At 42.2% G+C, this 12,307-nt stretch overlaps 1 protein-coding gene across 1 annotated transcript; it reads right to left on the reverse strand.

The window, feature by feature from the left end:
- Positions 1-219: 219 nt before the first annotated feature.
- On the reverse strand, positions 220-3,480 carry LOC147631849 (pentatricopeptide repeat-containing protein At2g39620-like). Its single transcript, XM_086808398.1, has 2 exons — positions 3,240-3,480; positions 220-3,136 (listed from the first exon to the last, which is right to left on the reverse strand). Exon 2 carries the CDS (start codon positions 2,990-2,992, stop codon positions 392-394), a length of 2,601 nt encoding a protein of 866 aa, XP_086664524.1. The 5' UTR covers positions 2,993-3,136; positions 3,240-3,480; the 3' UTR covers positions 220-391.
- Positions 3,481-12,307: the final 8,827 nt, after the last annotated feature.

A 12,307-nucleotide genomic window follows, 5' to 3' on the forward strand; every position in this document is an offset into this window, starting at 1 on the left:
AAAACAGTCCTCTCCATCATTCTGAAATAACAGTCCCCATATAAACACTTTTCTTCCATATGAGCGCATTTTGCATCTTTGACAAATATTCTTCGCTGCTCTATCTCGGATATAATTGCTGAAGCCAAATAGCAGTTGTTACAAACCTAGAGATTTTGGACATGTATGTAAGTCTCCTTGGGTATATTAATTAGTCTAGATTCCATATCCAACGGCCTACATAACAAATCCTTTTTTGCATCATCAAAAATGTCCTTTAACACCCAATCTATAATATGGACATACTCTCCCTTTCTCATTTTGAGGGAAAGCATGAAAGCACAACAAAAATGAATGCACAATTTCCCCAGTGTACTAGCCCCTTACATGCTTGTTTTCCACTCTCATTGCCTCATTCCTCGTGTGTTTCAGTACCTGCATAAATGTGAGACATTAAGACATAAGCTGCAGCATCCTTATCATCCAAACGCACTGCATGTTCAAAGGCCTGCTTTCCAAGATCCATGTTTCCACATTTTTTACAAGCATCCAACACAGTATGCCACACCACAAGATTAGGAGAGAACGGCATCTTCCTGATCATTGCTACTGCCTTCTCTAATTGGCCTGCACGGCAAATGAGATCAAGCATGCCAATGTGGTGCTCAAGAGTTGGAACAATGCCAAATTCTTTGCTCATGGCCTCAAAGTATGTATGGCTCTTATTAAAAAGACCTGTCCGACTGCATGCATTGAGAACAATAACAAAGGTGACCGGACCTGGCTTTACACCTTCTCCTAGCATTCTGTCAAAAATATGAAAAACATTTTCACCTTCTCCAAGCTGGGCATATCCAGCAATTAGTGCAGTCCACGAGACTACATCTCGAACATGGAGCTTGTCAAACACTTTCTGTGCTATGGCAAGCAAGCCACATTTGGCATACATATCGACCAAAGTGGTGCCTACAACAAGGTCTCTTTCCAACAGTCCCTTTGTTTCAATCTCAGCATGTATTTCTTGGCCCTTTTTCATAGCTCCTATGCTGCCACAAGCTCTCAAGCTGCAAACAAACGTGACAGTGTTAGGGGAGACACCCTCAAGCTGCATCTTTTCAAAGCACCTGAGGGCCTCCTCACCATGACCATGATCAGCATATCCAGCCATTAGAACGTTCCATGAGGCTACCTCTCGAACTAGAAGCTTGTCAAAAACTTCATGTGCTTTGGCAAGCACGCCACACTTGGCATACATATCGACCAAGCTGGTGCCAATAGCAATGTCTCTTTCCAGCAACCCTTTCCTTTCAATCTGATCATGTATTTCTTGGCCCTTGCCTGTGGCTCCTATGTCGCCACAAGCTTTCAAGCTGCTAACACATGTGACGGCATCTGGAGAGACACCCTCAAGTTGCATCTGTTCAAAACAGCTGAGTGCTTTCTCACCATGCCCGTGTTCTGCATACCCTGCAATTAGTGCATTCCATGAGACAACGTCTCGAACTGGAAGTTTGTCAAAAACTTCCTGTGCTTTGGCAAGCAAGCCACATTTAACATACATATCAACCAAGGTGGTGCCAACAACACGGTCTCTTTCCAACAACCCCTGTCTTTCAATCTGAGCATGTATTTCTCCACCCTTGTCTGTGGCTCCTATGTTGCCACAAGCTTTCAAGCTGCAAATGAATGTGACAGCATCTGGAGAAACACCCTCGAGTTGCATCTGTTCAAAACACTTGAGTGCTTCCTCACCATGCCCATGTTCAGCATATCCTGTTATTAGTGCAGTCCACGAGACTGCCTCTCGAACTGGAAGTTTGTCAAAAACGTCCTGTGCTTTGGCAAGCAAGCCACATTTAGCATACATATTGACCAAGGTGGTGCCAATAACAATGTTTCTTTCTAACAACCCCTTTCCTTCAATCTCAGCATGTATTTTTTGGCCCTTGTTTGTGGCTCCTATGTTGCCACAAGCTTTCAAGCTGAAAACAAATGTGAGAGAATCTGGAGAGACACCCTCAACTTGCATCTGTTCAAAACACTTCAGAGCTTCCTCCCCATTCCCGTGTTCAGCGTATCCTGCAATTAGTGTGGTCCATGAAACAACATCTCGAACTGGAAGTTTGTCAAACACTTCCTGTGCTTTGGCAAGCATGCCACATTTAGCATACATATCAACAAGGGTGGTGCCAAGAACAACGTCACTTTCCAACAACCCTTTTCTTTCAATCTCAGCATGTATTTCTCGGCCCTTACGCAAGGCTCCTATGCTGCCACAAGCTTTCAAGCTGCTGACAAATGTGACAACATCTGGGGAGATGCCCTCGAGTTGCATCTGTTCAAAACACTTGAGTGCTTCCTCACCATGCCCATGTTCAGCATATCCCGCAATTAGTGTGGTCCATGAGACTACATCAAGAGCTGAAAGCTTGTCAAAGACTTGCTGTGCCTTCACAAGTGAGCCACATTTGGCATACATATCAACCAAGGTGGTGCCAATGACAAGATCTCTTTCCAGCAACCCCATTCTCGCAACCTTTGCATGTATTTTGAGGCCTTTTTCCAGATCTTTCAGCCTTGCACAAGCCTTCAGTAAGGCCACAAAAGTTTGCCCAGTGGGATATACAGAATCATCATTTTGCATTTTCTGGTATAGGTTGAGAACATGCCGTGGCTTCCCACATTTGATATAACCTGTCATGAGGAAATTCCAGGACAACTCATTCCGATACACCAACCTGTCAAAAACCTGCTGGGCATTACACACACTTCCCACTTCCACCAACGTCCGCACGAGGTAGTTCCCCAGTGATTTATGAGCTTCCAGCCCAGTTTGGCACATGTAGGCATGCAAACGCAGCGCATGCACTCGATCTCTCTCCTTCCTGCACTTGTACAAGATGCGTGCAAAGTCCTCAACGGAGGGCTGGGACAGCACCCCTTCTTCCAAGGAAGGCCATGCCTCCACTAAGGTAAGCATCCTCCAACCACCGGAAGTATTGTTCTTCTTCATCTTCTTGTGCTTGGTGTATTCCCCAAATGGCACAAAGCTCTTCTGTTTCTTCGGGCCTTACCCTGTCTTTAACCCAGATTGGAATTGGGTTGTAGTAGCAGCCGTCGATCCATAGCGACTCCTCTGTAAGCTTATGCTTGAAATCTGGGATCCTCGGGTTTGTATGTAACACGCAAATCAAGTCCCAATCTAGCGAGCATCATCGCTTACTTAAAGCAAGAAAAAGAAAGAGAAGATAAACACATACCTCTGTCCCGCCAATGGGATGGATTGCTCAGGAAGTCCATCCACAAGCACTCGGTCCGTGCTTGGGATGTCTGCAACTCCGCCTGGCACATGAATGAAATTGCATGGAAGCTTGCAGATGATTGTCTTTCTCCCATGCCATAGGCTTGCCTTTTTTTGGGCCTGCCTGCCTGAGAACCTATTCGGCTAGCTTGACTATATAGCTCCATGAACATAGGGAACCAAACTGTGTGTGTGAGAAAGAGAGAGACACTTATGGTTATCTATCTATCTATTACATATTAACCATGGACAACCAAGGCACAAGGACACATGAGGAGCAAAAAGAAATTCTAGATTTTTAAAAATAAGAGGAAAAAAATCTCTTTCATTGACCTTTTGTATTTCGATTGACTCTTCGTATTACGGTTTCCATTCTTGCATTTCTCTTCTTAATGTCTTTTACATACCATAGCAATGCGCGGGTTAAGTACTAGTATACATTATTTAATAACTAACTTTTGATGAGTAATGCAACTTTGAGAATATACACTGGAGAAACTTGTGCATGTAGTTTCTCATGTACATTAAGAAAGAGATGTAAATATTTGAGAGTACATTAATATGTTTATTGAGACATGAGGTGGCTAGACAAATCACATATTGAAGCAATAAGATCTCTCGTTTCCAAGTGCAAATGATTGGTATGAAATTTGGGACATATAAGGCGATATTGAGTGACTTTGCTTTCCCTATTTGGAAATGACATCACATCTTGATGAGCACATATCCAGCACTGAAAAGATGGACTTGCACTAACAAACCCATTGTTGGTATAACTTCATCATGGCTGGCTATATATAACTTCATCATGGCTGGCCATATATAACCCTTTAACTTCATCATGGACTTGCACTAACAAACCCATTGTTTGTATAACTCTATCATGGCTGACCATGTATAACCCTTTATCTTCTCATGATGAAGGTTAAGGGTTGAGTGATGACTTCCTCAATGATGGAGCTCTTTGTTTTGCTATAGGTCTTCTTAGAGGACTGGTCACCTTATTACATGGTGGCATTCATGCAAACCTAAGCATGACGAGCACTATTTCGTCAATTATTCATTGTTAATGTTGCTATATAGAAATGAATACAACTTATCAAAACAACATGGCATTGATGCAAAACCTAACATGTGGTGTACTAAAAGGTGAATGTTTTATTCTCATTGTTAATGTTGCACAGAAATGAATACAACTTATCAAGATGGCATGGCATTGATGCAAACCTAACATGTGGTGTACTAAATGGTGAATGATTTATTCTCATTGTCGCTTTGAAGAAACAAAGACAACGTGCTAGCTTGCTCAATGCTTGAATTGATGATGGGGAGAAAACCAGAATTAGGGTTTAGAGTTCATTCATGGAAGACATACACAGAGAAGCAAGGGAGAGAGAGAGAGAGAGTTGTGGGGATAAGTCAACTCATGAAAAGCATGAGTGTGTGACTCCCCTATCACACATGTATATTGCACTAGTACACATAGTGCACTTAGTACATTAAAAGTACTAAGTGTACTATGTACTATAACTTATGGGCTTGTACACACTATAAGGGTGGGCCTAACGCCTTTACCCCAACAACCTCCCACTTAAAGGCAAAGTGCCCTTAAGTAAAGGAAAAGAAAAAATCAGCATGTACATGATAATATACAAGGCCATATCAAGGCTGAAACTGGCCTCATCCAATGCCCATCAAGTGTCTGCAATGAGCAAACCGCTCCGGAGGCAAACTCTTCGTCAACAGATCAGCCGGGTTGTCATCCGTATGAATCTTAACAAGCTGAATTTGCTTGTTCTCTATCACCTCTCTGATAAAGTGATACTTCTCATCCACATGCTTCGTCTTTGCATGAAAGACAGGGTTCTTTGCCAACTGAATGGCACTCTGACTGTCACAATGCAACAATGGAATATCCCCTGTATAGCCCAAATCAACCACTAACCGAGATAGCCATAATGCCTCCTTGCAAGCCTCTGTGGCTGCAATATACTCGGCCTCTGTAGTAGATAAGGCTGTGCACTTCTGCATCCTGGATATCCATGACACAGCACCTCCTGTGAATGTAAATACATAACCGGTAGTAGACTTTTGGTTATCTGGATGACCGGCATAATCCGAATCCGTGTAACCATGCACTAATGCATCCTGTTTGCCAAAACATATGCACATATCCTGTGTGCCCTTCAGGTATCTCATGACACCTTTCACTGCTTCCCAATGCTTCTTGCCAGGGTTGGCCATGTATCTAGAAACCACTCCCACTGCAAATGCAATGTCCGGCCTAGTAGCAACCATGGCATACATGAGACTGCCACAAGCTGAAGCATACGGAATCTTGGCCATATCAGCCCTGTCTCTATCTGACTGTGGGCTGTCCATAGCACTGAGTTTCACATATGGAGGCAAAGGAGTACTAGCTTTCTTCCCCCCGTCCATATTGAACCTCTGCAAGACTTTGCCAATGTATTCCTTCTGAGACAAATACAACACATGCTGATTTCTGTCCCGAAGTATCCGCATACCCAAGATGTGATTAGCATCACCCAAATCCTTCATATCAAAGGTTTGATGCAGCCTCTGCTTCAAAGCATCCATCTCTTTACGAGATTTCCCGGCAATCAACATATCATCAACATACAAAATGAGAATCAATAGACTGCCATCCAAAGCTTTCTTGGTGTACAAGCAGTGATCTATGTCACTTCTCCTGAATTTCTGAGATTTCATGAATGTATCAAATTTATGATACCATTCCCTTGGTGCCTGTTTGAGCCCATAAAGACTCTTTTTCAGCTTGCATACAAGCTTCTCTTTTTTCAGCTTGCATACAAGCTTCTCTTTTCCACTTACTGCATAACCCTCTGGCTGCTGCATATATATCTCCTCATGGAGATCACCGTGAAGAAAAGCAGTCTTCACATCCATCTGAATCAAGTCCAGATCATCATGTGCAACCAAAGCCAACACAGCTCTAAGTGTGGTCATTTTGACCACTGGAGAGAAGATCTCATCAAAGTCCACACCATATTCCTGCTTGAAGCCCTTAGCCACTAACCTGGCTTTGTATCTTGGCTTTGCATCTGGTGCAACTTTGAGCCTGTATACCCATTTGCATGGCAAAACCTTCTTGCCTGCAGGCAAATGCACCAACTTCCATGTTTCATTTTTATGCAGAGAATCCATCTCTGACTTCATGGCACGCTCCCATAGAGCTTTGTCTGCCCTCTGTAAAGCCTCCTTGTAACATGAGGGCTCCCCACAGTCAGTGAGCATCAAGTAGTCAACCCCTGGAACAAACCTGTCAGGGGCTCTAGAGGGTCTAGTGGACCTCTGTACCCAATGACCATCATTTGCAGGTTGCTGTCCAGCCTGCATATCACCCATTGGTGGCTCCTGTTCCATGCCATAAGGCTGAAATATCATGCCCGGTATTTCTTCTAACTGTGGTATATCCATAGGGATATCTTCTGCCATGTCTGGCTGTCCATTTGGACCATTTTCATCACCATTTAAGGGCTGGTTTTCCTGCTGTAATGGCTGATTTACAGCCCTTTGTTGTTGTCCATGATGTCCATCATCATCAAAGATGACTCTGCCAGGCTCCTGTTGCCTTGCAGGCTCCTTATACATGCATGTTTCATCAAAAATGACATCATTGCTGCGTATGATCTTTCTATTTATGGGATCCCAAAGTCTATACCCCATTTCACCTCTGTCACCATATCCTAGGAATATGCATTTATGAGACTTAGGATCAAGTTTGGTGCGCATTTCCCTGCGTATGTGCACGTACGCAACGCAACCAAACACTCTCAAGTGCTTGTATGACAGAGGCTTCCCTGTCCATACTTCTTCTGGCGCTTTCCCACCAAGCCTCGTGTTAGGTGACCTGTTTATAAGGTGAACGGCTGTCATAACAGCTTCAGCCCAAAAACCATGAGGTAATGCAGCATGTGACAACATAGAACGGACCTTCTCCTGAATGGTCCTGTTCATCCTCTCTGCTGTCCCGTTTTGTGGAGGATCATAAGGAGTAGAGAGCTCCCTCTTGATGCCTTTAGCATCACAAAAGTCCTGAAACTGTTTGGACGTATACTCTCCACCATTGTCGGAACGCAAAGCCTTCAGTGTTTTGCCAGTTTGATTCTCAACATGAGCAACAAACTTTTCAAACACTGAGAATGTATCACTCTTCAAACGAAGAGGATAAACCCACACCTTGCGTGTGGCATCATCTATAAATGACACAAAATATTTTGCCCCTCCCAAAGAAAGCTGAGGCATCTCACATACATCTGTATGCACAAGCTCTAACTGAGCATCTTTCTGTCCAAGAGCTTTCTTGTGGGGGCACTGTAGTTGCCTACCATATATACAATGCTCACAAAACTGAAAACTTGAAAACTTTAGAGAAGGCAAGTAACCCAAACGAGACAATTGCTCCATTCCCTTTACACTCATGTGTCCCAACCGGCTATGCCACATAGAAATTTCCGGCAGCTCGGTTGCATTTACATTAGCATGGTGACAAACACCTGCATGCATAAAGTAAAGAGTGTCCACCTTAGAGCCTCTGGCAACAACCAGTGAGCCCTTACTAATTTTCCACTTTCCACTACCAAATGTGGTAACATAATCAGCATCATCAAGCTGTCCAGTAGAAAGCAGATTCTTCTTGATCTCAGGCACATGCCTGACATCATGGAGCATAAGCTGTGAGCCATCTGAAAACACAAGCCTCACATCACCTCTGCCAAGTATCTTGCATGCATGGTTATCACCCAAATAAACCACTCCTTCATTGCCAGCAGTATACCTGACAAACAAGTCTCTGCAACCTGTGACATGAAAGGAGGCACCTGAATCAATGATCCATGAGTGCATACCATGACCACCTGTAAGAAGTGAATGGGCATCAAGTGAAGAAGTAAATAGGACCTCATCCTCACTGCCACCTGCATGTGACACATTGATTTCTTCGATCTTGACTCCACTTTTGCCCTTTGGCTTTACATCTTTGGCTTCATCCTTGTCTTTGTCTTTGCCTTTTCCCTTTTCTTTTTGATCATTTTTCCATTTGTAGCATTGCTTTTTAATGTGTCCCTTCTTGCCACAATAATGGCATTCCAAATCCTTTTTGGAGCGAGACTTGCTCCTTCCCCTTTCTTGGCTTTTCCCCCTTTGCTGGGATCTCCCACGTGCATTCATTGCATTGGACTTTCCAACAGAGTTGTTTTTCCTGTTCATCTCTTCTTGAAGAAGAGCACCCTCAACATCTGCATATGACAGCATAGCATTCGAATTGCTAGTGGCTGTCCTGAATGTGTCCCAACTCTCTGGCAAAGTGCATAACAAAAAAGTGGCTTTGAACTCATCGTCCATTGCCAACTTTTGATTGATGACTTGGCTGACAATACCATTAAACTCATTGAGATGGGCTGTCATAGATGCCCCTTCCTTCATCTGAAGACCTATGAGTTTCTTCAACCAATACACTTTGCTTGAGGCACTTTGTTGGGCATACAAGTCCTGCAATCTCTGCCACATTCCCCAAGCTGTCTTCTCTTCACGAATGCTGAAAAGTAATGAGTCTGACACAGACAACATGATAGTAGATCTTGCCAGCTCATCCATATCTTCCCACTCTTCAGCAGTAAGAGAAGCGGGCATCACATTCCTTTCTTTGATAGGCTTGTGCTGCTTTTTCTGGAGCAACACATTGTAGCATTGGGTTTGCCAAATATCATAATTCTGCGAGCCTTCAAGCTTCTTGATGTGAAGCAATGAAGAGCTCTTACCTGTGGTTGCCATAGCAAAATGCAACTTTTCTCCCACTTTATGTGATGAAAACACCAAAATCTGGTTGCTGCAGATTTTGGACAGCACCTTAAATGTGCTCTTTTGCCCTTCCAAAGTACTGTACAGCAGTACCAAGTGCTCACCAATGATGTACCAAACCTGTACCGGCAATTTCAACAGCTGAAATTGAACCTTTTGGTCACTCAAAATAGTGTACAGCCATGCCAAAACATGCACAAAGCTGTGCCAAATCTGTACCAGCAGATACAATAGCAATAAATGCTCTCCTGGCTGTCCAAATGAGTGAAAATCAGACTTTTACAGTCCTGTACACTGCATACAACAGTCCCGAACAGAAATTGGGCAAAAGCCCCTTGACTGCAAGCTGATTTTTGAGGATTCAAGGCATAAATGTCTTGCCTGCTGCTTTGCCAAGCTCAACAAGCATACAAACTTGAAAAGCCCCTTGATTTAAGATCAATTGCTGATCATACATGGTACATTGACGCACATGAAGGCATCCAGAGTGTTCACGATGCTTCCCCCTGGCCACATATACATCAAATACATGAAAGCCCCTTGATTTACAGGCACATTGAGTGCTTGTAAGGCATCAGCACATTATCCACAGCATCAAATGCGATTGCCTGCATGCAAATCAACCAAATCGGCACAAAAGCCCCTTGATTTGCACTGCAATTTGCTGCAATTTTGCCCAAATGTGCGATTTTTCACATCATACAGCATGTATGAGTGCTTAATTGCACAATTACATCAAAAGCCCCAAATTTCGACATCCAATTTCCTGCAAATTGATCCTGATTTGACCAATTTCCTACAAATTTAGCCTGATTGTGACCAATGTCACCCAATTTTGCCAATTTTGCTCAAAAAATTGAGCAATTGGGCACCTGTACCTGCTCAATTGTTGATTGTACTTGCTCAATTGCAAATCCCAAAAAAAATTGAGGCAAATACCTTGAAATTTCTGATTTTCCTTCAATTTGCAGGCTGTTGCAGGAAGAGGGGGCGTCGATTTTTGCTGTTGATGAGGTGCTGCACACACTGACTGTGTGGATGTTGAAGGTACTGCTGATGCGAGGACGACGTGCTGCTGGTGACTGTTGTTGAGCCGGTGCCCTTCGAATCTCTGTGCAAGCAGGCTTGCTCGTGTGAATGTGGTGAGGCGTTCATCAGCCAGCGAACACAAGCAAAGGCAGTCAGAGTAGTCAGGCGCCTACATCAACTGGTCGCAAGGACACGACAAGAGCACCACACAGGCTGCGCCCAACAGGAGAAGAACCAGCAGGTAGTCTACGCTGCCCAGCAGAGGGCTGCCCAATCAGGCAGCGCAGAGGGCTGCCCAGCCAACCAGGCGCAGCCAGCTCTTGATACCAGTTGATGGGGAGAAAACCAGAATTAGGGTTTAGAGTTCATTCATGGAAGACATACACAGAGAAGCAAGGGAGAGAGAGAGAGAGAGTTGTGGGGATAAGTCAACTCATGAAAAGCATGAGTGTGTGACTCCCCTATCACACATGTATATTGCACTAGTACACATAGTGCACTTAGTACATTAAAAGTACTAAGTGTACTATGTACTATAACTTATGGGCTTGTACACACTATAAGGGTGGGCATAACGCCTTTACCCCAACAATTGATGCCAACCTAAGCATGCACAGATCTCGACAATGATGTGTTCCTAAGGTTGCTACAAAGAAAGAGTTGAGCTTTTGACATGACATGGAATTGATGCAAACCAGAGCATGCACAACACTAGCAAGTCAACAATTCATTCTCAATGTTGTTATGAAGAAACAAAGATATTTGTATTGAATGGCATAAAACTATAGTAAGAAAAATGGAGGTCCGAGGATAATAGAGCCATATAGCAACGTGTACTTATGTGGTGGCCAATCACTTTGAAGTCATTTTGGAGTGTTCCCCTTGATTATTATGTTGTGAAATTATATATAGAAACATGTACTTATGTGATGGCCAATTTCTTTGAATCATTTTGGAGTGTGAAGCTACCATTTCTTCTCGATAATATTTTATAATCTACATATACAATGAAAAATATGTTAAATTATCATTAAATTATTATATTTATTTATATAAAATGCTTTACATTATATATATTTAAAATACTATCTATTAATATAAAAATTATTATATAAATAGACCATTATGTTTCAATTCATAAAAATAATTATTATTTTAATTCTATGATTATAAAATAATTTATACCATTATAAAAGAAAGTTAAATTATTATTATTTTCTTATATTTAATTATCAAATATATTATCATTATAAATATACATTTTATTATTTTGAAATGCTAATCATTAAAGCATTTTTTAGCCAATGAGGGATCATCCCTATAGTTGGGGACCTGCAGCTTGCGAAAGCTTCACATTGAAAAAGACCCTTGATTTGCCCCTCCAACAGTGCTCTACAAATCAAGGTATTTTCTTCACGGTTAACAAAAAAAATACTTTCACTAATAATACATGATTAGTGCTATAATCATCTAAATTTTATTTTGAACTTTTATGGTTGGAGCTATATATTTGGATGTTGCTACACCTCTGTAAAGCATCAAATTAGATTTGCCCCTTGATTTGAGTGGTCAATTTATTAATCCAAAATAGGGTATTAGCATTGCTTGGGACAACGGGGTTTTTGAGCTTGTATACATCATATAATTCATTAATCGTGCTTATAAATCATCTGTATAAGGGCAAGACACTGGCCATTGATAAGGCTAAGACCCCCTTATGTATATTTATTGCATTATCTTTTGAAAGGGATGGGCATCATCATCATATAAGGCTTTATGAACACATTGAGAAAATGATTTATCTTTGCTTACATGGATTTTAAAACACAATGAAATCAAGAATGAAGAAGATCAAGAGCTACTTTAATAAGAGCTACATCGACATGAAGAAGATCAAAAGCTACATTGATAAGATCAAGAACAAGAAGGAAGCATCTTCACGCATGGAAGAAGAAGCCTCATCTAGGGCAAACTGCATTGAAGACAAATGGGCTTTCTAAACTAGAACCTACCCACTTGTGGTCACCCCTCTACCCTAAGTGAATTCTAATCATAACTAGATGTTGTCAGCCTCATCTAGGGCAAACTACATTGAAGACAAATGGGCTTTCTAAACTAGAACCTACCCACTTGTGGTCACCCCTCTACCCTAAGTGA

This window comes from Cibotium barometz, chromosome 14, assembly GCF_041138505.1.
Source record: "Cibotium barometz isolate CiBa-2024 chromosome 14, ASM4113850v1, whole genome shotgun sequence".
Taxonomy (NCBI): domain Eukaryota; kingdom Viridiplantae; phylum Streptophyta; class Polypodiopsida; order Cyatheales; family Cibotiaceae; genus Cibotium; species Cibotium barometz.